Raw genomic sequence first — 27,246 nt, 5'->3', positions numbered from 1 at the left:
GACTAAAAATCATAACAAAACAAGGAATGCCATCCCAATTAAGTACGGAACCCTGTCTAAATTCGGTTTCAGGCTGTTCAACTTCACCCTGCAAGTTCTCAGAATAAGACTCTTTGGAATTGGGGATTGGCGTGTCTTGGTTACCCAAAACCCTGTAGAATCAGTCTTCATGTTTCCATGAACTCAGAACAATCAAGCAAAGTATTAAATCAACTCAGATGTGATGACAAAAAAACGGCCCAATGCAAAATCGGGCAACGTCAAGCTGTATTGGATTGAGAGAGTTTCAAACCCAGAGGAAAACGCACGAACCCGTTCGGCGCCTCAAATACAGCTAATAATGCTGGCAAAAAATAGTAAAATCTTAACACATCCGAAAGACAAAATAACAGAAATGTTGGAAAAATCATAAAATCTTCCCTAACCAAAAGACGGATAACTGGGCAGGGACGAAAAGAACCTACCATAGGCTTAATCCACCTCCTCAATCTTAGGGCCGGCACCACTTCCACTGCCACCACCATGACCATGAGCAGGACCATCATCATCCATACCACCCATGTCACCTCCCATACCACCACCCTCCTGGTACATCTTCGCAATGATAGGGTTGCAAACGCTTTCGAGTTCCTTCATCTTGTCCTCAAACTCGTCTGCCTCAGCCAGCTGGTTGCTGTCCAACCAGTGCACCGCCTGCTCGACAGCATCTTCAATCTTCTTCTTATCCGCTGGTGGAAGCTTCGCGCCTATCTTCTCGTCCTTGATTGTGTTCCTCATGTTGTATGCGTAGTTCTCCAGGGCATTCTTTGCCTCCACCTTCTTCTTGTGCTCCTCATCCTCTGACTTGTACTTCTCTGCTTCCTGAACCATCTTCTCAATCTCGTCCTTCGAGAGCCTTCATGTTAAGCAATATAGAGTTATAGAATGTCAAGAGTGTGTGTGAGAAAGGTTGAAGTTTATTTGGTTTTGCAATGAAAAAGATAAATGAGATAAAAGTATTCGAGTTTAAGCTTTTTATGTTTGTAGCATGGACATATGATGATAAGTATATCGTAAGCTTAAATATGCATAGAACAAAGCCAATACCAAAGTGAGAAATTAAAATAGTGCATCAATGTCCACCAATGTGTGGCTACTACTAATGCATTTTCAATTTAAGGTGGAGGTAGTTACGGTTGCATCATGGATGAACCTAAAAGAAGTAACAAGGATATAAGCGGAGAAAAGATAGAGAGACGAAAGCATGTGTTTGTGTGTGTGTTAGAGACAGGAGGGTTTGGTTGGCAACTACATACTAAGGAGTCCATCACTTTAATTTAGAATTAATTATCCCAGACTGTAGAATTTTGTGGCTGGGGTATTACCTTCCTTTGTCATTGGTGATGGTAATCTTGTTCTTCTGCCCAGTTGTCTTATCCTCAGCAGAGACATTAAGGATGCCATTGGCATCAATGTCGAAGCACACTGTGATCTGTGGGACACCCCTAGGAGCTGGGGGAATGCCAGATAGTTCAAATTTACCCAATAGGTTGTTGTCCCTAGTCCTCGTCCTCTCACCTTCATAGACCTGAATTAGCACACCCGGCTGGTTATCCGAGTAGGTCGAGAAGACTTGCTCTTTCTTTGTGGGAATTGTGGTGTTCCTAGGAATCAAAACGGTCATAACACCACCAGCAGTTTCCAAACCAAGAGAGAGAGGAGTGACATCCAACAACAAGAGGTCCTGCACCTTTTCATTACCCTCACCGCTCAAGATAGCGGCTTGGACAGCAGCACCATAGGCAACAGCCTCATCAGGGTTGATGCTCTTGCATAACTCCTTACCATTGAAGAAATCCTGCAAGAGTTGTTGCACCTTGGGAATCCTAGTAGACCCACCGACGAGAACCACATCGTGAATAGTGCTCTTATCCATCTTAGCATCCCTCAAACACTTCTCGACTGGTTCCATACACTTCCTGAAGAGATCCATGTTTAGCTCCTCGAACCTTGCTCGTGTAATTGTGGAATAGAAATCAATCCCCTCGTAAAGAGAATCGATTTCAATGGTGGTCTGGGCAGTGGATGAAAGAGTCCTCTTCGCTCTCTCGCAGGAAGTTCTTAGCCTCCTCAGAGCTCTGGGGTTGCCAGTGATGTCCTTCTTGTTCTTCCTCTTGAACTCCTGAACAAAATGGTTAACCATTCTGTTGTCAAAGTCCTCACCTCCGAGATGGGTGTCTCCAGCAGTGGCCTTCACTTCAAAGATACCCTCTTCAATGGTTAGGAGGGAGACATCAAAAGTGCCACCACCAAGGTCAAAGATCAAGACATTCTTCTCTCCCACACTGGTAGCCTTCTTGTCAAGACCGTAAGCAATGGCAGCAGCAGTGGGTTCATTGATGATACGCATCACATTTAGACCAGCGATTACACCGGCATCTTTTGTGGCCTGACGTTGAGAATCGTTGAAGTAAGCAGGGACAGTAACCACAGCATTCTTCACAGTTGAACCAAGGAAAGCCTCAGCAATCTCGCGCATCTTAATGAGAACCATGGAGGAGATTTCCTCAGCTGCAAACTGCTTGTCCTCATTTTTGTAACTGACAACAATCATGGGCTTGTCAGCAGGTCCGGGAATGACCTTGAAAGGCCACAACTTCATGTCACCCTGAACAGGCGCATCACTGAATCTCCTACCAATTAGCCTCTTAGCATCTGCAAAGTATTTATCACTTTCATTAAGGTCAAAATAAACTTGTCAAAGGATAACGAGGATGCAATAAGGATATATCATAACTAGGGAAAAACAGATAAATGAACTGTATATGCTGTTGACATTACAGCCATGCATTAGGAAAACATGAACACTGGCTCAAAATCAAAAGAAAAACCAGTGCAAGAAGGTAGACATACTCAGAAATCCAAGGCAAAATTATGCAAGGGGGAAAAGAAATAGATGTTTCATGTTTCAGAGCTTGAGAAAAAAACCTTCTGTAAAAATTCCAGTCCAAGATTTGACAGACTGTCTGCAATTGTTATTGACAAAATGAACAAGAACCATATCGACGAACAACCACCACGCAAAAAGACAATCCTTTGTGTATAGAGTCATAGACAACCATTCAATTACAAAATGCACGGATAAATGTTATACAAGGGACAAGTAAGCCCCACACGAGGCTGAACTAATCAAATAACAAAACAAATAAAGGAGTGCCACCTCAGACAACTAGTCTACCATAATTGCAATCTGAATTGAGAGATTCCCTGAGGCACCAAGGTCTCTCCAGCGCCTAAGATGAGTGTTTTGAGGTATTTTAAATAACACTTAACGAGTCTTGATATTTTTGTTCTCAAGTTTACCTACGAAGCCCAAATAGATAACAGTTTACTATTCCTAAGATTATGGAAACCAATCTGTAGTACCATGCTTAATAAACAATGACTAAACAAACCTTATCAACATGAGAGAATACAAACCAAGCAACTCAACTATTAAAAGCAGCTCAACAAAAGGTTAATTAAACTAACAAAAGCAGTTGAACAAATCAAGCAGTAGAATAATTACCGAAGTAACACATAAATGCTTAAACTAAAGAAAGGTTTAAGCAGATTTAAAATACTGATCAATAAACACTGGTCTGTACAGTGTTTTAAAAGGCGCGTGCTTTGCGCCATGGCGCAAAGCGCAAGGCCTGCGCTTCGAAGGGATGGGCTATGGCGCAGAACCCAAAAGCGCAGATAAAGCGCTGAAGCGCACGCCAAGGCGCATGGCACTGAGGCGAAGGCTTTTCGTCGTGAGCCCAAAAAACGATCTCACCTGTACATATGAGCCAAAAATCGATCTCACCCATACATAAAAGGTTGCGATGCACTGAATAATTTTTCTTTTAAGTCATCCCAGCCCTAATCGATCAGCAAATTCAGCGCGACAGCAGCTTCGATCGACTACAAGCAGCAGCTCCTCTCCTTTTCGATCGACAACTTCTTCTCTTCCGGGTGACCTCCTCCTCCTCTCACGTCTCTTCTTCTTCTTCTTTTCTTCTTCTTCGACGACTTCTTCTTCAACGACTTCTTCTTCTTCTTCCTCCTCCTCATTCTTCTTCTTCTCCTCTAACTGTATATACGTTTCAGCTCCTCCTCCTCCTTTTTGATCGACCCTCCCGCGTTCATAATAGCTTAATTGTGAATTTTTTTTTTTTGTAGAAGTATGTAAGATCCCTCTCAGCCTCTCTTTCATTTAATATTTAAAGATTCTTGCATAAAATTACACTAAATGAAAAGGACCTGTTTTTTTTTCCAGACATATATTATGTATTATGTAAATGGACATGCTACCCCAAATACAGTAAAATTACATATCTTAATTGTGAATTTTTTTTTGTACAAGCCTGAAAAGGACCTGTTTTTTTTTTACAGTAAATGGACGTGCTTATATGTGTTGAAAATTTGTTCTAATAAATTTTGCCTCATTGCCAAGCAAAAAAAAAAACTTTTGCGCCTTGCGTCAATAAAGCGCGCGCCACACCTTGCGCTAAAGCCCCAGGGGACCGTTGCGCCTCGGTGCGCCTTCCGTCATTTAAAACACTAGGTCTGTAAATTACTAGGGGAGTTATTTTCACCCAAGGGGAAATAAGTAAAACAAAATAATAGTCCGAAGTTTATTTTGTTGGCTGTAGTTGACGATGCTTTCTATCCATCATGGGGGGCATAGATAGGGCATAAAACATGAAAATTTGTGGCAGCCATCATTAGAAAATACTCCATTCAATGCCACAGGCACACCCCCAGATCAAATAATCCCTCTACAACTAGAATCAAACTTTTATTTTATTTTATTTTTTTGTATAATTCACTATGAAAGGGTTCATATCACATCTTCAACTAAGAGCAACTCCAACCCACTGTTCAAACTTATATCTTTAACTAATTAGAAGAGCCAAATCATTTTTTTTCTACCTAAGAGCATCTCCAAGGGATAAGCAAAATTTTACATCAAATATGTACTTTGGTGACCCATGTGGCAAGTTGGAGAGTTATGAACTCCAAGGACTCTTCAAATTTTTAACTTTAAAGGACCCACTTTGCCAAAGAAATCAACAATTCACCAATAATAAGTATTAAAGTTGGTGAGGTGGCAATTTGAATAGGCTATTTCTCTCTTCAAAGTTGGAGAAAGAGAGAGAGAGCTACACCAAAATAGTGTAGTTTTCTTTCAAGTGTTTTGCTTATGTGGCTCTTTAAATGTAGTCTGATTTTTGTGTTGCTACCTTCCATCGAGATGCTCTAAGTAATCACTCTTCAGTCTACTCTACCCAACTTGAAACTCACTCTTCAAATGCCTTAAATGCCCCCAACTCCTTTTACCCTTATATACTTTAGTTCGGAAAAATAGTAAATAAATTAAATAAGTAAAACTTTGATGAGCTGGTTAGATTGCTAGTAAATGTAAAAATAATAACAGATCTTCAAAATACCACGTAGATCAATAAAACGCAAACTTGATTCAAAATTTTGAAGGAGTGTGGGTTGGGGATGCTCTAATTAGGTCAAACTGAAAAAGACTCGGGCAGGTTTCTCTGTCTTCTGTTTTGGTTAGGTGACATGGGCGTGTTTGACCCTTCAGATCTAAACATGGTACGAGAATTGTGCAACTACGAGAGGATATTCAATACCCTGAGCACGAATTTGGATCACAAATCAGTGTGGGATCTACGCACAAGTGACCAATTTGTGGTCCAGATTCGTGCTTAACCTTGCTTCAGGGGCATTGAATAATTTGTCTGTAACTACCAGAGGTTTTGCTCAAGGGTCTACATGTTTCCAAAAGTATTTTAAGCCACAGACTTACAAATTTGAAAATTAAAAAACAAAAAATAAACAGGTCAAAAGGCTAGTCCAAATAGATCTACACGCCCACCGACCATAAAGTAAACAAAACACACTTGAAATCATTGTAAAGCCATGATTACTACACGTCGCCAACATCGCTTTCACTTGCACATGAGCAGTACAAAAGAACAAATCTAACGCAACCTAGTAGATCCAGTAGTATCAAAGAGGCACCAACAGATCCAAAAAATTCAAACAAAACTAAATACATGCATACACTTTAACGTCATATGTTTAGATCGAAGCACATTATTAAATCACAGAGAGAGAGGAGAGAGGAGAGAGGAGAGAGATAGAGTAATACCGAAGACGGTGTTAATGGGGTTCATGGCGACCTGATTCTTGGCGGCGTCGCCAATCAATCGCTCAGTGTCGGTGAAGGCGACATAGGACGGAGTCGTCCGGTTGCCCTGGTCGTTGGCGATGATCTCGACGCGGTCGTGCTGCCAGACCCCGACGCAGGAGTAGGTGGTGCCGAGATCTATACCGATCGCTGGTCCCTCTCCCTTCCCGGCCATTGCTTCTCTTTCTTCTCCTCGGTTGCGTCGGCGACTGTATGAGGAGAGAGAGAGAGAGAGAGGGAGAGAGGCGTGAAGTTTGACTAGGGTTTTAGGAGGGAGGACGAAGGATTTTTTCTGGCGTATTAATAGGAGTACTCAGCGTTTGGGGTGTGTGTGTTCTAGAATGTTCGGAAACACTATTGGCTTCATCGTGGCCTTACGATCCGTTCAAAGGAATCAACGGCCTTAGATTCTTTGACTTTACAGCCTGTTACTGCTATAGTGGATTCTTTTGACATCGTGGCCTTAGGTCCCGTTTCAGAAATCTTTTTAAAAAATAAACAGCTTATTTTATATTTTTAAATTTAAAAGTAATGTAAATAAAAATTAAAAAATAATTTTTTAATTTTTTTGCATCATATAAAAGATCTTAATGGGACCTATCAAACAAGATCTATATTGGTAGGAAAATTATTTGTATAAACACATTATTTTTTAGCTTGAAATTGCTTTCTTAAAAAATAAGTACTTAAATCGAGTTGCGGAATGAAGCCTTAGTACTCTTACCGTGCTCATTCTTTTGTTCTTCCTTCAATTTTAATTGGATAAAAACTTAATTAGAATTTTTAATTTGTAATATTATTTATATGTAATATGAATCTTATTTGATAGATTTTAATGAGCTCTTTTAAGAGATAGTTTCAAAATCACTTAAAATTTTATAGATTGCAATATATAATCGATTTGAAAAGTAGCACAGACTCCCAAAATAAATTAAATAACAGGGACGGAGGAAGTATTTGAATTTTCTTAATATTCATGACTTTCATTTTATCATTCAAAAATCACACTTTTTTTTTTTGGCAAAAAACAAACAATTTGGAACAGAAGTAACATCTTTCAATATTTTATATAACGCGCCACATAAGTATTGAAAGACAGATTTCAAAGTGGTTTTATAAAAAAATAGACTGCAAAAACATTTTCCTGACAAAATTGTTTAAGCCGAATTTTAAATTGTTTCAATCTACCTGACAGTAGGCGCGAAGCCAAATTTCTAAAACAATGGGGTCAATAACTTGAAATTTTCTCTCATCTTCTCTGAATTTTCCAACTAACATAACAATTATTACAAATTGATCGCCCTTTTCAGCGACGGTTGATGTGCCAAAAATGTTTCAATATTCATGGAATATGCATAGAAGTTTGTAAGCATGCATTCGTAGATTCACAACATTCATTGAAAATCTAACTTTTTTGCATTCAATTTGCATTGTCTTGCATTAAACTTGCATTTCTACACTTATTCACTCATTATCCTCTTTCTCAAAATCATCTGGACCATGGATCATTTCTTTTAATTCTTTCTTTTGCATTTCCACAAATTTCTTCAGATTATAATTCTTCCATCCTTTAACTTCAATACCCAAAATAGAACCTACATCCAACTTCTTGCTCAATACCCAAAGTATAACCTACATCCAATTTTTTGCTGGCTTCCTTAAAAAACATTGAGGAATAAGGGCCCTTCTTATTTCTATGGTTCAATTTATCAAACTTAATTTTTTTTTTTAATAGATCAAACTTAGTTTCAATCACCGCAAAATGCTTTTTTTTTTTCTTAATTTCTCTCTCTGATCTCCTAACTAACTCTCTGTTTTCTCATCTTAAGGATGGCATAAAAGACTCTATATTGCTGGGACTGTAACTTCCATCTTCTGAGTTTCACCTAGGAAGCTCTTCAACTGCTTCTACCACCCCATTGGAAATAACATAATCCTCTCTACGAGACGGGGGTGTTTGGATGACCATTTTTTACATTTTCAAATTCTCATTTTTGGGTTTTGGGTGTTTGGCAGGAAAGGAGAAAATGAGTTTCTGGTAAAATAGATTTTCCGATTTCTTGTTTCTAAAATAAAAGGCAGAATCTGATAATAGGAGCTTTTCCAATTCCCATTTTCCCATTTTGGAATCCAGCCATGCTAAAAAGACAACTATACCCTCTGCCTTTTGGATAATCTCCACTTTGCCTTCGGTTTCCCATTTTGGAATCCAGCCATGCTAAAAAGACAACTATACCCTCTGCCTTTTGGATAATCTCCACTTTGCCTTCGGTTTTCAAGGACCCGGGGACTAAAAAGGGCAACGTTTTGGTTAAAAAAAAAAAATCTTACCTTCAATTTGCAATCCTATGGAGCAGAAACGTGATTATGAGAGCCATAGAGACAAAATTTGATTATGTCTCTTTAAAATAATATGATCAGAATAATAAGATCTTCACACCCGTTGAAACGGATTAAAATTGGAGTACTTAATTTTTTAACCATATTTTTTAATATATAAACGGTCTCAAAAAATTAAGTGCTCAAATTTTCACTCCGTTTGAATTGATAAAAATATCTTGTTTATTCTGATCATATTATTCTAAAGCATCGTAATTCATTTTTATCAAGCAGGGCTCTCACTTCAAAACACAAACCCTAATCGCATCTCATTCCACTTCTCTCCCAAGTCAAACCGCGACTTCACTCACAGGTCTTCTCTCTGCGACAGTGATGTAAAATCACCGCGAACTCACCGTCAGTGTACCACCGGTGAGTCTCTCTCTCTCCGTGACTCTCTCCCTCTGACTCTCGCTCTTTCTCTGCGACAGTGAAGCGCCACATTCGCTTTCTCTAGGACTAGGAGATGTTAGTTTCTAGGGGATTGTCTCGGTTTTCGAGAACCAGCTTGAACCGCAGTCGATGGCTCTTCTCATTTGGAAGCAAGTATCAACAAATGGTCCCATCTGGTCACTTGCACTCTCTATTGGACTCTACTCGAAAGGTAACATAACCACTCGCACTTTTGCAGATTTTTCTGGAATTTTTTTATGTGTGCTGCTATTTGTTTAGGCTGCTTAGAAAACTGAGGAAGAATGGAGAAAGGTAATATAAGGACGTGTTATAACTTAATCTGTTTATTAAGAATTTAAATTATGCCAATTGATCAAAATTGTTGTAACACCAAAAAATATGTATCCACATATTTTGAAGAGCTAACTACTGAATCTTTACCATTACATTTGCCAATGCGTTTTTGGGGCATTCAATTTAGTGAAACGGCACGAGTTGTGATAATTGAGGACAAATTGAGGGAAAACAAGCTATGGTTATTTAAGACCAATACAGGTAACCTGTGTTACTTGGTTGCAAGTGTGTCTTGGCGTGAAATCTCCCTAAAACCTTGTACGTACAAAATAACTGCATCCAGAAGTCGGTGACATCCGCTTGGTTAGTGGATATTTCATTTCATGGACATTGAAGTATATAAGATTTTATAAGCTACTGTTTTGCCATAAGATGTCAATCTTGTCCTAACTTTAGCTAACTACCAGTTGTTTTAGTTATTTGGGGTGGGCTTTTAATTGCCTTCTGGTAAGGAGACTAGAAGTTCACCTTTCCAATCAAATGTAATAAATTTCCTTCAAGTGTTGGTAAAGATGAAGGTACCCAGGTGTATAGTTTGGGCACGAGTATTGTCACCACTAGTGGCACAAGCAATATAGGGAGGATTGAAGAGTCCATATAAGATTGGATGTAACCATAAGAAGATTGATAGGATTATTTGTAACGGACACTGCGGAATGCAAATAAGGATTTATGGAGACAACATCCTCTGATTGGGACAAGCCTGAGCCGCTGAGTTTGGCTTGGTTTTATCCTTGGTCTATTCTCTTGTGGTTTAAAATAAGGCTACTTGCAAGTGGCTAGGAAGAGCTTTGAAGAAATCTCCTCAAATGTCTCATATGGTGATTTAAGAAAGAGTAGAAGGGAATGTTTTTTTTTATAAATAATATATATTTATTTATCAGTTTTAGGAATGTGTAGAAGGCATGGGTTTTTTCCTTCTTTTTTATCTTGTATTGATGGTGAGCTATGAAGTACTAACAACCCTAGGAGGTCGCCGTACCCGTGTCGGACACTCCAGGGACACGCCCAAATAGGTACGGCGCATGCCGTATGGCATGTCCATTGAATTTAATTGATTTTTAAAGTCGGACATGGCAGGGACATGGTTGAGACACGGGGGACACATGTGGGGACACAGCGGCGTTACATTTGGAAATTTTAATTAAATTAATTTTATTCAGGTGTAAATACTTTTTACTTCAAAGGTTTATGGTTGAAAGTGTATCATGGCATACATACAATGTATGGACTGCTACCGATAGAAAGAACATCGATCTACGCTTCTGGTCTCTCTCTCTCTCTCGATTGAAGCCCGTGTCCATAATTGTTGACTGCATCCAAGCAACCGCTTGTGCATTTACACGAAATTTATGCAAGAATGTGAGCTGTGGATAGTGCTGCTCCCCCTCCCTTCGGAATGCTATTTTGTGCTTACTTGTGGTGTTTTGTAAGAAGTCGCTTTGCTCTCTAAAATATCGATGATATTTATCCAGAAACTATGATGTTCATGCTGTTATTTCAGCTGTGTCATTGTTGTTTTTAAGAGTACAGTATTCTGGAAACCAGTGCGGGATCGTTTCTACTTTAATGTTTTTGTTTCTGGTGATTAGTAGGATGGTGGATGCAGAGAAACCTATTATTGGGGTTCATGTGGTTTTCATGCCATTGGGCGGCAAATTCATCACTGGAGCAGCTCTGTAGTGCAGGTTTGGTGTAGCTTGTCATTCTTGTAGTAAATCATCCCACATTTTTTGTTGCCAACCTTTTCTCATGTTCTTTTTCTTTCTTCTTTTCATCCCTCCCTTTCTTTCCTTTCAGGATCAATTGGACCCATTTTTGCTTGTTGAACATGAACTATCCATCCTTGCTAATAGGTTGCGCTCAATGGTAGTTGCCGAGGTACCCATTCCTCGCTTCCCCTGTTTCTGGATCATGTATCAATGAAAAGAATGGAGATGTAACCTTTTGGGATAATCCTTGGGTCTGATGCATGCAGGTCCCAAAGCTTGCCTCAGCTGCCGAGTACTTCTTCAAACTGGGGGTGGAAGGAAAGCGATTTCGACCAACGGTATAAGATTGATGGACACTTTTCTGCCATATCTATGCTGTATCCAAAATTGAATGTTTTTTTCTAAGAAATGATGAATACTTTCAGCCATATCTCTCATATGTGTCCCACCGTGTGGGGGCTTTAATGGAGTATCTGCGGTTCATTGCCACCCACATACATCATAGAGCTTTGGTAGCTTTTGTTCTTTCTTTTGGGGGGCACCAACGAATATTGTGGCCTTTCAGTTAACAGACTTTTATGTGGCAATGATAAAGTCATAAGTTAACTAACCATGAAATATCATTTTCATGTCTAAACCAACAGGTTCATTTAATATTCTTGAAGTGCAACTTCCCTCCTTGCCAATCATTTCCTAAGGATGCATGCAAAAAGAACCTCTTAGTTGCTTCTTTTCAGAACAAAAGTCATATGAACTATGAAGTATTATGATTAAAGCAGGTGAAGTGATGCCTAAGAAGTGTGGATTTACTGGATTGAATCCCTGTTGTGTGGTAATTACATCATTTTAAATAGCAACATCCATTTGATGAAAGACTTGTTCTGTTGTTTAGATAGAAGGGACATTGCACTTCTCATTCTCTGCTCGCTATATTTCCTCTTATGTGTCAAAAAGATTACTCAAACGATACGAAGGATGTATTTCTTTGACTTGTTAAGAGTCTTATTCTAAAGGTTCAGAGACCATTATAGTGTACACATATCCACTCAAGAGAGGTCCTATTAGTTAAAATTCAAGTTTCAACCATTTAGCACCTGGTAGATCCATCATATGCATTTTACTGGATAAGAAATTTAACCTGCAAGTTTTAGTTATTTTTGAATAAAAAATATTTGTTGGAGAGTACACTTTATGCTACTCTGGTCTAGCTGTTATGATCTCATAATTTCTGTCCACTCAGTATTAGAGACCTATTGCTGTGCAGGTTTTACTGTTGATGGCAACTTCTTTGAACGTACATATACCTGGGCCTCCTGATGCGGTGGTTGATGCTTTATCAGAAGATCTCCGTAAAAGACAACAGCGTATCGCTGAAATCACAGAAATGATCCATGTCTGTTATTTTTCTCCTTCCTCCTTTTAGGTTTTTCTTGATCATTTTGTTTTTCTTACCACCCCCACCACCACCACCACCACCACCACCACCCAACAAATTCATTCTTTTTTGCTTCTTTTTTTTTTTCCCCTTAAGTTTCTTCGTAAAGTGAAAACAGCATAGTTTTGTGACGTGGCTATGATTTTTTAATCCATAAGTGGGTTACATAGTTATCAATTACGGGGGATAGATCCATGTTACTTGATTTGATTTTTCGTCTGTTTGGGGATGGATTCCCATTCATAAACTTTAAGATGACACCACCATTGTCCCTACAAAGGCAAACTATGTGTTGACCATGGAAGATGAACTTTACGGGAAGATGCATCATTGGCCTACTTTGTCCCACTAGATGACCTCGATAGAAAGCTTGGTCGAAGCAATGTCATCCATTCACTAAGGTATTCTAATTCATGTGCTTTCTAATTCTTACCCCTTTGCTTGCCATCCTTCAGTTCTGTTCAGAACCTTAATCCAGCACAGGGGTATACATTTTGCTTTCGGAATTATGCTTAAGTAGAGAGGCATAGAGTTTAGTTTTGTTAAAGGTTACCCTGTAAGTCGAGTCACTGTTCGAGGGGCTTAAATCTGACACAGTGCTTGCTAAAGGTGGAAGAAGAGGGAAATGATCTTTTTCTTTTGCTTCCTTTTTCTTTTGAGTAATTCCTTTCCTGATGTTAAGTCTGCTCAATGTGCTTTAAGGAAAAAAAGAAGAAAGATGGAATACTGAATTTTTCCAAGTGTTGACCCCTCAATCTCGGGTGTTGGGATGTGTTAGATTGGAGACGGGCCTAATTTTTTGCATTATTCCCACAAAGTGGTTGCTCTCATGCACAAGAATACAAGATTACATTGTCATGCTTGGGTGACCAATATTTTTAGATGGCTCCTAGCAATCCTCTTGAAAATGGAATGACGAGAAGAGTGAACGTGGTGCTTGGACAGTTTGTTCTGGTCCAAGGTTTAAGGATAAGTCTTGGATCTCCATCTTTAGAGCATAGGTGAAATGTTGTTGGATCTATGGAGTATGGACAACTGATTTTGAATTGGCTTGGCTTTTTGAGGTGAAAAGACTGCCTCATATTAACGAAGTATGCTGCTGGAACTTCTGGGCGGAAATGAGTTAAAGTTTATGTTTTAAATTGACGTCGAAAAGGTTGATTAGGGGGTTAAAAATGGTAGTTTCGGGCCTGAACGAAGGCTGTTTTCGATTGATATTGTGCTCTTTTATCCTTTGGTGGTTTTGGGACTTGAGGATTTAGTTTATTTTGAAGGTCTGGTGTGGACTTGCGGGTAAGCTAAGTTTGGACTCACTTATATTTTGGCTTATTTTATTCCTTTATGGACTTTTGTTAGTTTTGTGTAAGTTGTTTTTTGGATTATTTTTCAAAACTAACTCTTTTTGGGATTATTTGTTTGTCTTGACGAGATAAATCTAAAAAGTAAAAACTTGTAACCGAAAGCTTAACAAAATTCACTAATGACAAAAATAATCCGAAACAGACAGTTTTACAGACAAATTGTTTGGATTATTTTGTCTCTAGAGGAAATGCATCTCAGGTACATCAATTAGTAGGGCCAAGAAATGTTAAATGGTGATGTAGTTTTTTCAAGTTTGATCCCTATGCATCTATTTTTCTAATTCCTCTCATTGGGACAAGCAGATAATTAAAAATAATAATATTTTATGCAAAACTAATAAAAGATAAAAAGTTAACAAAAGACTAACATAAGCCAAAATAAATAGCTTTGGCCAAAACTCCGTAGCATGGGTGTCAAAACAAGTGGGTTTGTAAGTGCATGCATTACATGGAAGAATAAGGCGAATAACCTTGGAATTTCGCCAAGAGTTTAAGCGACAACATGCACATATGTTTTCTATTGTCCTACTTCTGGTAGGGTCGAAAAGCCAATTTGTCTCCGAAGACTGGTCTAGACATAATAGACAACTGAATTGCTGGATTCAAAAGACTAGATATACTACTAGACAGGCCAGAAATAGACATATATGTGTATATTTTACAGCTTTGACCATGTGATCTCTGAGAACCTGGTTCTTGTAGGTAGAGTAGACAACCTATGTTGCAGGGACAATTCCACAGAGGTCAAGTACCGGTTTTAAACACTTGTCGGATACCGACACTCTCGGAACGCCTAAGAAGCACCTATAAGGACACTGTCACAGACAGGAATAAGGACACGTAACACGACAATTCTAAATAAATAAGAACACAGACTGGGTGGGGACACAACTAAAAACATTGTATATACACGAGGATAAATATTTCGTTGTTATTCATATGAACATGCCATCCAGATACAACGAAAACAAATAGTATCTTTATAATTCTTATTGTTTCCCTTTTAAATATTACTAGTCAATGTGTGTTTTATTCGGTCAAAATTAATGTATCCGTACTCCAATATAAGCTTTCAATATTATGAATTGATCCTTGTCATGTTTCTATTCATGTCCAAGTTGAGACACGAGTGTTCTCTATGTGTATCCGGTGTGTCTCTGATTTAAAAATAATTAAAATAACAAGTCAAGTGTCGTGTCCCCGTGTGTTCCTGGCGTGTCGCTTGCAAAAGTGTCCTTTTTTTTCTAAACGTTTTCATTTAAACACTAATCTAAACAATGGCCAAGATACTCTCGAGACTTGTGCGATACAAGTCTTGGGTGTTAACTGAAATTGTACATTCTAATTAATTCTTGTTTTTGCGTGACAGATGATGGCTTATTAATTGTAAAGACGTGTAAATGATAAAACGTTTTTTTGTTGAAATACTTTCATGAATGATGTATTGATAAATGATTTAAGGTATGGATGGTGTTACATAATAAAGACAATAAGAGAAGCCTTTCCGCTTGGAGCCGGGTTTGAATCAAATAAATAAATAAGTGAATCCGGATCCTTCGCCACCTTCTCTCCCGGTCAACTGTACACCCAGTCAAGTGCAAAAAACACATTAAAATCACGCTATGCACGCTGCTGGTGTGCTTCCTGTTCGCAAGGAAAGAAAGAAGAGCGACAAGGCTCAGTTCAGATTTGACTGTTTGCAGCATGGGAGTGGCCTCATAACACTCAATTTTTTAGTCACATAATACCATATGTACATGTTTTTGAATTGTTTAGCTCAACGTGTCGTGCCCTCTAATTTTTTGAAACTTATGGGCCGGGTTGTCGTATGGTGTCACATGCACATGTCAGTGCTACATAGTAGATAGCTTCATTGGAGTGAAAGCTTCATGTATCTTTGTGTGTGTGTATGAGCGAGTCTTTAGCTTTTGGTATTTCTACTACTACTTGGGCTAAGACTACAAAATTGACGACTTCGACATTTTGGTAATGAACATTCTGGAGCTATTTGAAACAAAATATAAACCTGATGGCCTGTATACGGAAAATCTAGAAATTACTAGGTGCTAGTGACTCCTAAAGCTAAGCAAGCAAGAGATAAATAACATGACATCACATTTTCTCGAGGGAGTTTGTAGTTATTCCTTGCAGAACTATAAAAATTTCTGCTTGTGTTCTATGCTTTGCACAAGAATAGTTCTTGCGGAGCTTGAAAACCTCGCATCAAGGGTGAAGTGATTACGAAAGGTATGGTTGAACCATCGTGTTATTTTCCTTCCCTTTTTGTTCTCTTATATCTTCCTCTCATACCCATCTTGATGAGAATTCTTTTTGAGAGGATAATTGGTTATTCCAACTCTTCTATCTTTTTTTTGTCTTCTTAATAGACCTATTCCACTCTATTTTTGCTTTGGAGAATTTTTTGTAAGCTCATCAAAAACTAATTGTTGGTTTGAACAGATCTCAATTTAGCCGTCTAAATAGCTCCAACCAGACCATTGATCCTCCTTTGTACTGACTCCTGATGCCCCTTGAAGCCATTTTCCAGAAACAAAATCTACGTTGTGACAAAAGTTTCTAACAAGTCCAACTTGTAGTAGATGTGTTTTTTTTTTTTTTACATAACCAAAGCAAACCAAATCGAGCCTTATGTCCCAATCAATTGAGGTCGGCTACATGAATCCTTTTTCTCCATTGAGCTCTGTCGAGGGCTACCTGTTCACTCAAACCCATTAAACTCGTATCTTTGAGCACAACAACATCTAATGTCAATTTAGGTCTTTCCCTCCCTGTAGCGTTACTACCCAAAGCTATCCTATCTGCTCTCTTAACTAATGCATCTACAGGTCTACAGTAAATATGCCCAAACCACCTTTAGCCTATTTTCCATCAATTTCTCCTCGATAGGTGCTACACCTACCATCTCGCGGACCATTTCATTTCTAATCCTATCTCGTCTAGTCTTACCACACATCCACCTCAATATTCTCATTTCCGCTACACCCACCCGTTGTTTCTTGATAGGCCAACATTCTGTTCCGTATAGTATCACTGGTCTTGTGACAGTTCTATAGAATTTTTCCTTCAATTTTGTGGGTACCCTCTTGTCACATAGTATACCAGTAGCGCTTCTCCACTTGAGCCACCTCACTTGGATCCTATGGGTCACATCATCTGCAATTCCTCCATCTTTACTAATAATTGAGCCTAAATACCTAAAATGATCACTCTTCGGTATCTCCTGGTCTTGGATCATCACTCTTTCTTCATGCGCACTGCTGGTATCACTAAACTTGCACACCATATACTCAGTTTTACTCCTACTTATTTGAAAATCCTTTGACTCTAATACTTCTCTCCAAATTTCTAATTTAGTATTAACCCCTCTAGTATTATCATCTAGGAGGACAGTATTATCTGCAAACAAAATATTCCATGGGATATCCTCATAAAACTGTCTAATCAATTCATCCATAACTAAGGCAAAGAGGTACGGGTTCAAGGCTGACTCTTGGTGCAATCCTATTGTGATTGGAAATTCACTTGTTTCCCCTACTGGTGATCTGATGGTAGTGACGGCACCTTCATACATGTCTCTAATCACCTCGATATACTGGTCACTCCCTTTTTCTCCAGAACCCACCATATGCTTTCTCTAAGTACCCTATCATAGGTTTTTTCTAAGTCTATGAAAACCATATGGGGATCCTTCTTCTTTGCCATGTGCTTTTCTACTAATCTTCTTAATAGATAGCTTCCATGGTCGATCTCTCAAACCCATACTGTTTATCCGACACCGTAGTCACAATTCTGAAGTGATGCTCAATAACTCTTTCCCACAACTTCATCGTATGACTCATCAACTTAATATCTCTATAGTTGTTGCAACTTTGAATATCCCTTTTATTCTATAGATATGTACTAAGGTGCTCCTTCTCCATTCATAATAATCTTGTTGAACAACTTTGTCAACCAAGTCACCTAGACTTTTCCACACTTCAATAGGGATACCATTTGATCCTAAGGCCCTATCCGGTTTCATCATTTGACCTTGATCACTTCGGATTTCTGTATTCTCCGATTGAACTCATATTCTATGTTCTTGCCAGGTACATCAACCTCCTCACTAAAGCCTCCTTTGTATTTCTCGTTTAACAACTTCTCGAAATACAACTTCCATCTATCCCTGTTCTCCTCGTCTTTCAAACACCACCGAATCAATACCATTTATACACTTAACTTGAGAGACGTCTCTAGCTTTCCTTTCTCGCAGCTTGACGAGTTTATAAATATTCCTTTCTCCATATTTACTTTTGAGTCTAGCGTAGAAATCCTCATAGGCTCTCAATTTAGCATCCCTAACAGCTTTCTTACTGTCCTTGCTAACTTGCTTGTAACCCTGAAAATTTTCCTCATTCCGGTCATTTTGCCATTTTTTAAAGCACTCATTGACTTTTACCATGGTTTAAACCTCGTCATTCCACCACTATGTCTCCTTAGAAATTAGACCTTTCCCCTTAAACTCCCCGAGAACTTCCTTCGATATTCTTCTAATACTGTCAGCTATTGTATTCCACATACTATCACTATTGCCTTCCATTTCCCACCTCACTTCTTGGGACATTCTTTCCTTGAACACCTCTAATTTCTCCCCTCTTAGGAACCACCATTTAGTCCGTGGGCATCTAGTTTCCGTTCTAATTCTATTATACCCTTTAAGACAAATATCAAACACCAAAAGTCTATGCTGTGCAAAGTCCAAAATCCTCCTATCACTTTCATTTAGGTCGCCAAATCCAAAGCCACCATACACCTTCTCATACCCTTGCTTATGCAATCCCACATGACCATTGAAATCGCCTCCTATAAATACCTTATCCCCAATAGGTATATCCTTGAACCATGTCATCCATCTGCTCCCAAAATTGCTCTTTAGTAAGATCATCCAAGCCTACTTGGGGCGCGTAAGCACTAATAATATTAACTATGTTTTCTCCAATCACAAGCTTAACAACTTGGAATATAGGGACATTAATGGGTAAGACTAAGGAGCTAGTTGATACCATGCTTAAGAGGAGAATTAGTATAGATTGCCTTCAAGAGACTAAGTGGGTAGGGGAGAAAGCTGGAGAGATAAAGGACACAGGATATAAGCTTTACTATACGGGTAAGGATAGACATAGAAATGGGGTAGGTATCATAGTAGATAAACACCTGAAGGAGTCATGAGGAAAGGAGATTTGATTGTTAGCGAATCCTATAATCTTGGGCTAGCTTCTTTACTCGCGCTCGTTCAGGCACGCGCGAGAACCCTTGCTCACTTATCACCACACCTGGGTGCCGATGTGACTCCCCTTGCCCATTTTTCAAAGCACCTGAAGGCAGGCGCAACGCGTTGCTTAAAGGGAATGCCCTAGCATATTGCATACTCATGTTTGGATTCATTATGACTTAAAAAAGAATCACCTGATCCTTGGCCTAACAAGGGATAGATACTCCACTTTGAGTTGAACTCAAGACGTTCATTATTGCTTCGAAGCTAAGTTTTCCATTGCGTTATCTTAGGTGGCAAGCCTTCTTCATGATGACGTATTGGATGATGCAGATACAAGGCGTGGCATTGGTTCATTAAACTTTGTGATGGGGAATAAGGTATTTTTTTTTCTCTTTTATCTTGGATATCTTGTTTTCCTTTTGTTCTTCTGCATCAGGAAGTCAATTAATTGAATCTGCAGTTCTGTTCCTGTTTGTGTCGATCTATATGCTAAACTAGGAGTATTTGTCTTGTAACTATGCTTCCTCTTTCGTTTGTATGGTTCTGAAATGAAAAGGTAGAATAGTTTAAGTTCCTCTTGTGTTACTTCTGAGAGTGCATTCATCAATTTTCTGGAAAAGCACAAGTTGTGGAGAATTGGTGACAATTCCTTTTCTATGGCTTTTCTTTTTTCAATTTGCAGTTAGCTGTATTGGCTGGGGATTTTTTGCTTTCGAGAGCTTGCGTGGCCCTTGCCTCTTTGAAGAACACGGAGGTATTCTTCTCTCCTCCTGAAGCTTTTTTTTTCCCCTATGTGGATTTGTTATCCTCTGAACTTCCAATTCTGTAGCATGGGTGTCTGAATTTTAGACTGAGATTGCACTAAGCTGATTTTTTCCAAACACCATGCATAGCTTTTTTAATGGTAGTTGGGCACCCATGCATTTATTTGTTTTTAGTTTTATATTTTTCCGTATGCATCCAATCGTCGTGCGCTACTTTTAATATTCATTTTTCAACGAGTCACCAACCGTTAAATATATGCTACTTATCTTCTCGTTGTCTTGGAAGAACCTGTTTACGGACTCTACGTATGATGTTTAAGTTGGTTGATGAAGTATATTTAAGTTAGATTTTTTTTTGATACACGGATATCATTTTTTCCTTGGGCGCAGGGATGTCGAGGGGTGCTTAGGCACTGGGATGCCTAGGGTTCTTTTTATATCTTGTTCTTGATCGTCCTACACATAGTTTAAATAGAAGTCGCAGTTGCGGTAGTGTGTAGCGGTAGCCAACGTATCGAACGATACGTGGCAGAAATTGGGTGCAGTGGCTGTGAATTTTTTAAATCCATTAGCATAAAAAACTTGATAATACACTTCTTCCAGCGCCCCCCCCCCCCACCCCCCTCACTGGCTTAATTTGTGACATTTTAACCAATCTTAGGACATAGTAACATCTTTTCTTTATTTGAAAAGTATTATTAGTATATTTTTAACATAAATGTCGATATACTTTAAGGGCGTAGAATAAAGAAAATCACACAAACACTGAATCATTTTCCCACAACCACTTGCGTGTCTTGACTTTCGTGTTTGAGCAACTGCCTTCCACTTCTACTTCAAATACTACACATTCTCTCTCTCTCTAAAAATATTTTGAACCCAAACCTCCATCGCCGCTGTGAAGACCTGCGATTCTACAGCGATGAAGTTGGAATCGGAGTTACCTCTCTCCGATCTATCATCTCCTTCACACGCAAGCCACAGCTCTCTTCTTTCCGCCGAACCGGTCCGCTACAACCCAACCGGTCCGCTACAGTCTAGAGAACTGCTGCAAACCGCTACGGACCCAGCGCCATACTGGTGGGTATCCGAACCAGACCCTCGAAAAACCGCTATGAACCAGCCGAAACATTTGTTGTGGCCGGTTTTTAAAACTACGGTCCTATGTCAAAAGTATTAGCAACTAATAATTTCCATTCCCTTATGGTATGTCTAGACGCTTACAGCTTGATGCATCATCTTTGATTATTACGTACTTCATATCCTCATTGTCATTGGTATAAGTAGGATTGCTGCATTTCTTATCCTAGTCACCATGTTTTTATCGGGTTGTATCATCACTAGCAACTGCTGTAGAGCATCTTGTTACTGGGGAGACCATGCAAATGACAAGTACATCTGAGCAACGTTGTAGGTACACTGCTATACTGGGGTCATTTCGAGTTTCATGCTTTATGCACTGTATACTCTGTGATGCAAAATCCCATAAGACCAAGTGCATGACAATACGTTTTCCAGCTGAGGGTAATTACGCTCCAGCCACGTCCAGTTTGTTTTTATCGATTAGTGGAAAATTTCCCCACTACCTCTAAGGACAATGAAAATAGAAATATTATCATCGTAAGTCCTTGTTTTGGAAGCTTGATTGGCTATCCATAATAGAATTGGTTAACCAAAGACATTGTATTGCATAAAAGACTCAATGATGCAAGACTGATAAATGGAATATATAGGCTAGCCCTAATGCCGAAAGGAAAAACACCTATCAAGATCAAAAGACCAAACTAACCTTAATTTAAAAGGTAACCCTAAAAAAGGCAAAATACATTAAACCAAACCAAATTGAGCTTGATGTCCCAATCACTTGAGTCGGCTACATGAATCATTTTCCTCCATTGAGAAAAAAGGCAAAATACATTGATGATTGGAAACGGAAAAGAGGAGAGAGCATGGTGAGTTTGCCAAGGAGGAAACGAAAGCGAGCAGTGGTGTGTCTTGGAGAAAAAAATCAACCAACTAACTGCAAGGAGGATGAAGCAAGCGGCAGATTAATAGTGCCTGACTGTAGATGGTCATGGACGAATGAATCTATCTCAATATGCTTCGTAAGCGCATGGAGAATGGAGTTGTGGGCAATCTGAATGGAAGACTCGAGAAATGCCCTTATCCGATAGAAGCCGCAAAAGCCAAACTATTTCAGCAGTAGCTTGAGCCAGTAGAGCGAGCAATAATAGATTGTTTCTTACTTTTCCAAGAGATAAGTGAGTCACCCAGAAACACAGTAAAAACAAATATAGACTTGGAATAAGAGATATCTCCTGCCCAATCAGCATCAACATAAGACTGAAGGGTCAAATTTGTAAATAATGAAGTGGTAGACACTGGAAAATAAATCTACAAATATATTGCAAAATACATAATAAAACAACCCAATGGGTAGAACAAGGGGCAGAAACAAACTGATTGATGTGTACAACACACGCAATGTCAGGATGAATCATAGTGAGATAAACCAATTAGCCAACTAGCTCGCAATAGCATCAAGAGAACTCAGCATGCACCTCAATAGGAACACCATCCAAAGCAGAGAACTTAGCATGCAACTCAATATGAGTATCAACAGCTCTCATCATCAGAAGGATTAGCACAATGGAGAATTTCATTTGAATAGTTGGTCTGTGAATTGCACGAATGGTTAAAAATGGGGCCATTATGTTTTGAATTGATTACTGTGAATCAGGACCGTAACTATGCTTTTTGTCTCCGATTGACTTGGTTTTGTTAAGGACAGTTTTCTGTGTTGGATCAACAGAATCCAAAGAAGAATAATTGAAATCAGGTGCAGACTTATGGCTTTGGATGGGAGCACCTATTTTTGTTAATAACACCATATTGATACTGCATATGCATATCACAACAACAAAATTATACTATTCTGGCAGCCCCTTTATAAATAGAAAGTTTAAGCTATGTATCTGCTTGGTATCTTTTGTCAATAAGTTGCTTCCTGAGGCAAATGCATGTGTGGGAATTTTGCAGCCAAAATGCCTTCTCTGGTACTGTTAAGCAGCCAGCAGTTGCTAGTATTACGAGGGCAATTTAGTCATTTCAGATTTTCTGGAATTCAAAAGGTGCAATGTTATTCCCATTAGTTGGGACTTATAAGCTGAAGTAATATGTTAGCTTATCCATAGCATTGCCTAAGAGAGCGTTAATTTTGAATTAAGTGGTGAAGTAATTACAGTCCTTTATTAGACTTCTGAATACTTTGACGGTATTAATGTCGGATAAGTATTTTTACATTAGTGTGTAAGAAATCCGAGACTCATGAAAAGAAAGCTATTTTGTAATGCAATATAAATGAGTGCAATAGATACTTTAGTGTGTAAGAAATCCGAGACTCATGAAAAGAAAGCTATTATGTAATGCAATATAAATGAGTGCAATAGAATGAAAAAGAAAGTTTTTTTTTTTTGATTGAAAACATGAAAATTTATGGGACTGTTTCGTTTCTACTGTCTTTTCAGCTTTCTACCCTGTTTTGCCAATTTTTCCTCTGCATCATTTTGGTATTTTCTGTCCGATTATGAACATGAATTTAAATTGTTTCTTATTGCTTGTCCTGATATTTGGTCTTGTATGAAATCCCTCTAAAGTGATTATTTTTGTTGCAGTATGGAATATTATTTGCAAAAGACATACTACAAGACTGCATCGTTGATTTCAAATAGCTGCAAGGCAATAGCCCTTCTTGCAGGGCAAACTACAGAAGTTTCAATGTTGGCTTATGAATATGGGAAGAATCTGGTGTGTAATATCTTACTGATGTATGTTCTATCTGCATCATGTTTACATGCTTCCTGAATACTTCCCTGGGTAATTTGCAGCTTCTTTGAATCATATCAGAGTATGCACCAGAAGACAGCGTAATCCTGACATTCTGGTGTGAATGGCATGTTATGAAGTATGAATGCAATGTTATGAAGTGTCAATGGCATCTTAATTGCCCCTCGCCCAACTTGCATAGGGAGTACTTTTCTCTTTTACCTTTGAACCAACTTGTTTTCTGCATCTATCCTTTCTTCTCCCCAGGGATTGGCATTTCAGTTAATAGACGACATCCTTGATTTCACTGGCACGTCAACTTCCCTCGGAAAGGGTTCATTATCTGACATCCGTCATGTAAGTTAACTTTTCTTTGCGTGATTGCTGCATAATTCTATTCCTTCTGTTTACTGGAAAAATGCATGTGTGGGTATTATACGTATCGTCAACATTTTTGAGAAGTTTTCCATAACTTTTCTTTGCGTGATTGCTGCATAATTTGTATTCCTTCTGTTTACTGGAAAAATGCATGTGCAGGTATTATACGTATCCTCAACGTTTTTTAGAAGTTTTCCATCTTCTGAAGGGAAACAAATTTACAGTTTAGTTCATTTAGCTACATAGTTGAATCTTTATTGTTCTCTATATCTTTTCCCTTGTTGAAAATTTGTTGTAGCTCTAGCAAAGAATAATAATAATAAATAAAAATTAGACTTTGAGCTGGTTCTTTCAGAGAGCAAAGAGACATGACATTTTTAGCTGATCCCATGCCTTATTTGATCAGTGGTGGCCTCAATGGCGCTTTGAACAACTAAACTCTGGAACTGTAGACAGTATACTGATGGAAAAGTACCTTAAAAACTGTTTCGGGATTTGTTGAAAAAATTTGGGTTGTGAAACTTGCTGCATTGACGCAGGATTTGTTGAAAAATTTCCCATTGGGATGGGAAGATGGTGGAAAGCAGCAAAAGAAATTTGAGAGTTTGCCCATGTAAACTTATTCACCGCCATAAACCTTGCTAGACTTCTCTCTCCCTGGCCCTTTTCTTTTGCTTTTCCGTTTATCTTTCTTCAACATTGGTGACTTAGTATGCTTCACTGATATTCCGTCCTTTGCATATTGTCAGACAATCGGTGAGGGATACTTCAGATAGAGAGACAGGCAAAAAAATTTCCCACTATTTTTTTTCTCCCATAAATGCACTTGGGTGCCGTTTGATAAAGCTGAAAATTGAAAACTAAAGCTTAAAATTAACTGCTGAAATTTGAATGCTGAATTTTTTAAAGTTGAGAAGCTGTTTGATAAAAAAACAGAGTGGAGTTAAAATATAGTTTAATATAACAATCAATAGATTATGTACATTATTTTTAATTACTCTTTCAGTTTTATTAATGTTTGCCATGTGTTTGTGATGGAGGTAGTGGGGTGGTGGTGAGACGATGGTGATGCAGGGGTGGTGCTGGAGAGGTGGTGACTGCATGTGGTGGGTGTGATGGAGAGATGGTGGTCACGGGCGGTGGTGGCTGTAGCAGAGGTGGTGACTGCATGTGTTGATGTGGTAGAAAGAAGGTGGTGATCGTGGTTGTAGAAAAGGTGGTGGTGGAAGGATGGCGGCAATGAGGCATGGTGCTGGTGGTGATGACGGTAGCCAGTGGTGTAGTCGTGGTGGAGAAGAAGTGGGTTCGTTGTAGCGGTGGTGGGTCATGGTGGTGGAGAGTTGGTGGCTGTTGTAGTGGAGGTGGTGGTTATTATAGCAAAGCTGATAGTGATGGAGAGAGGTGATGACTCTTGATGTGGTGGAGAGAATGTGGTGATGGCAGTGGGTGGTGGTGGTGATGAAAGCTCGCCATGTTCACACGTTTCTCATTGCTTTCAATGCACCCTTGATGCGTTAATTTTTTGAACTTATCACAAAGTTGTCTCCTAATCTTTCGGATTACTGACTATGTGCGAACACTGATAAATAGATCTCCTATTGCATATAAGTTTGCATTTGGACATGGCCTACCCATCAAGAACAGGGGTTTCTATTTTCCGTTTTCAGTACATGTCACTGAATTTGTCAAATGATTTACTTGCTTTCCTATGAAATTTTAGCCTACGGTGATAGCATATGAATGAAGAATGCCAATGGGAATTTCGAACTATAACTGTTGCAAATTTTAAATCTTCTGCAGGGAATTATAACAGCTCCCATATTGTATGCTATGGAGGAGTTCCCACAATTGCGAGCAGTTGTTGATCGGGGATTCCACAACCCCTCAGATGTGGATCTTGTAAGTTTCTTGGTACAGTGTACAGAACATAATGTGCATGATCCATGTAGCATGGAATGGACACGTCAAAGATAACAGCATACTATACGTACACGGGCATTTGTGCATGTATCGTTTAACTAACCCCAGTGCATATGTACACGCCCAGCAATTCCTTGTTTGTGGTACCATCCTCCCTCCTATCCTCGCTTGAATTGAACTACTTTTCTTCTAGTGCTATTTTATCTGTACAATGTGGTTTTTCTCTACAATTAACACTTCACCATAACACCTAGATTTGTGTATGGAAAAGAAACTTAAAGGGAAAAGATAACGAAAGATGTGTATGCTGGATGATAACAAAAATTAAAATGAGTCGGTAATTTTTTTTTTGTTATACCACAGGATTTCCCTTGCTTTCGTTTTCCTTCCTTTTCACAAATCTGCTGAATTTCTAGAAATATCACTTGTTCTAATAGGCTTCTTACACCAGAGTTATCATGACTCCGATTAGCGATTGTGTTGAAAGATCTGCTCAGGGTCGGGAATTATATTTATTATTTGTTTAATTGATTGTGGAAACTGGCTTTGCATAAATTAACCTACCAGATTTTTCACCTGTGGAATACCATATTCAATTTGAATTTGCAGGCTCTTGATTACCTTGGTAAGAGCCGGGGAATGCAGAGAACGCGAGAGCTAGCGGCAAAGCACGCCACCCTTGGCTCTGCTGCAATCGATTCTCTTCCGGAGAGTGACGATGAGGATGTTCGAATATCAAGGCGGGCCCTGGTGGATCTAACCCATAGGGTTACTACCAGGACAAAGTAGAAGAAAGAGAACCTATTCTTGTTCACTGTGATTTCACGGAGTCACAATTTTTTTCTTCCCTTCAATTATGTCCATCGGTTATAGGGTCGTGGCAGTGTTTTCCCTTGTTTATTTTTTGTATTTCTTGCTTTATTCTTTCCTAATCTTCATATAGTTTTTGTCACGAATGCAATAACTAGCTGAAATTGCTAGTGTAATTGCAACACTTGTAACATTATTCTACTTTCTGATCAATCATAATAATTGGATCTTAGTTGGATTCAGTTCAAATTGTTTGTTTTTTCAGCCTATGATTTTTTTGTAGTAGTAAGCTTTGTAGTACATACGGGCTCTCATTTCGGCTTCTCAACTTTAAAAAAAATTAGAAGAGACTCTTTTTTTTGCAAAGAAAGTAACATTTCATTGATAACAGTATACATCAGAAGAGAAAATGAGTAGAGACCCTTT

The 27,246-nt window shown here is 38.8% G+C and overlaps 2 protein-coding genes across 2 annotated transcripts; one reads left to right on the top strand and one right to left on the bottom strand.

The window, feature by feature from the left end:
• Nucleotides 1-224: 224 nt before the first annotated feature.
• Nucleotides 225-6,556, bottom strand: LOC131326375 (heat shock cognate 70 kDa protein 2-like). Its single transcript, XM_058359141.1, has 3 exons — nucleotides 6,176-6,556; nucleotides 1,365-2,694; nucleotides 225-895 (listed from the first exon to the last, which is right to left on the bottom strand). Exons 1-3 carry the CDS (start codon nucleotides 6,387-6,389, stop codon nucleotides 472-474), a joined length of 1,968 nt encoding a protein of 655 aa, XP_058215124.1. The 5' UTR covers nucleotides 6,390-6,556; the 3' UTR covers nucleotides 225-471.
• Nucleotides 6,557-8,846: 2,290 nt separating this feature from the next.
• On the top strand, nucleotides 8,847-27,069 carry LOC131326374 (solanesyl diphosphate synthase 3, chloroplastic/mitochondrial-like). The gene is made up of 12 exons (XM_058359140.1): nucleotides 8,847-9,197; nucleotides 10,936-11,028; nucleotides 11,141-11,221; nucleotides 11,319-11,390; nucleotides 12,317-12,445; nucleotides 19,414-19,500; nucleotides 19,806-19,877; nucleotides 21,198-21,301; nucleotides 23,562-23,694; nucleotides 23,980-24,069; nucleotides 25,891-25,989; nucleotides 26,620-27,069. Exons 1-12 carry the CDS (start codon nucleotides 9,060-9,062, stop codon nucleotides 26,797-26,799), a joined length of 1,278 nt encoding a protein of 425 aa, XP_058215123.1. The 5' UTR covers nucleotides 8,847-9,059; the 3' UTR covers nucleotides 26,800-27,069.
• The last annotated feature ends 177 nt before the right edge of the window (nucleotides 27,070-27,246 follow it).

Source organism: Rhododendron vialii, chromosome 5a (assembly GCF_030253575.1).
Source record: "Rhododendron vialii isolate Sample 1 chromosome 5a, ASM3025357v1".
NCBI classification, from domain to species: domain Eukaryota; kingdom Viridiplantae; phylum Streptophyta; class Magnoliopsida; order Ericales; family Ericaceae; genus Rhododendron; species Rhododendron vialii.
The sequence above is the reverse complement of the archived record's forward strand: the minus strand, read 5'-3'. Positions and strand labels throughout refer to the sequence as shown.

What these genes read in the sequence shown, in the direction of transcription:
- LOC131326375 (XM_058359141.1), bottom strand. Translation starts at nt 6,389, where the DNA reads ATGGCCGGGAAGGGAGAGGGACCAGCGATCGGTATAGATCTCGGCACC. An exon ending in CCCCATTAACACCGTCTTCG is followed by an intron (nt 2,695 to 6,175) that starts GTATTACTCTAT and finishes AATACTTTGCAG; the next exon opens with ATGCTAAGAGGCTAATTGGT. An exon ending in ATCACCAATGACAAAGGAAG is followed by an intron (nt 896 to 1,364) that starts GTAATACCCCAG and finishes CTTAACATGAAG; the next exon opens with GCTCTCGAAGGACGAGATTG.
- LOC131326374 (XM_058359140.1), top strand. Translation starts at nt 9,060, where the DNA reads ATGTTAGTTTCTAGGGGATTGTCTCGGTTTTCGAGAACCAGCTTGAAC. An exon ending in TATTGGACTCTACTCGAAAG is followed by an intron (nt 9,198 to 10,935) that starts GTAACATAACCA and finishes GGTGATTAGTAG; the next exon opens with GATGGTGGATGCAGAGAAAC. An exon ending in AAATCACAGAAATGATCCAT is followed by an intron (nt 12,446 to 19,413) that starts GTCTGTTATTTT and finishes GCGTTATCTTAG; the next exon opens with GTGGCAAGCCTTCTTCATGA.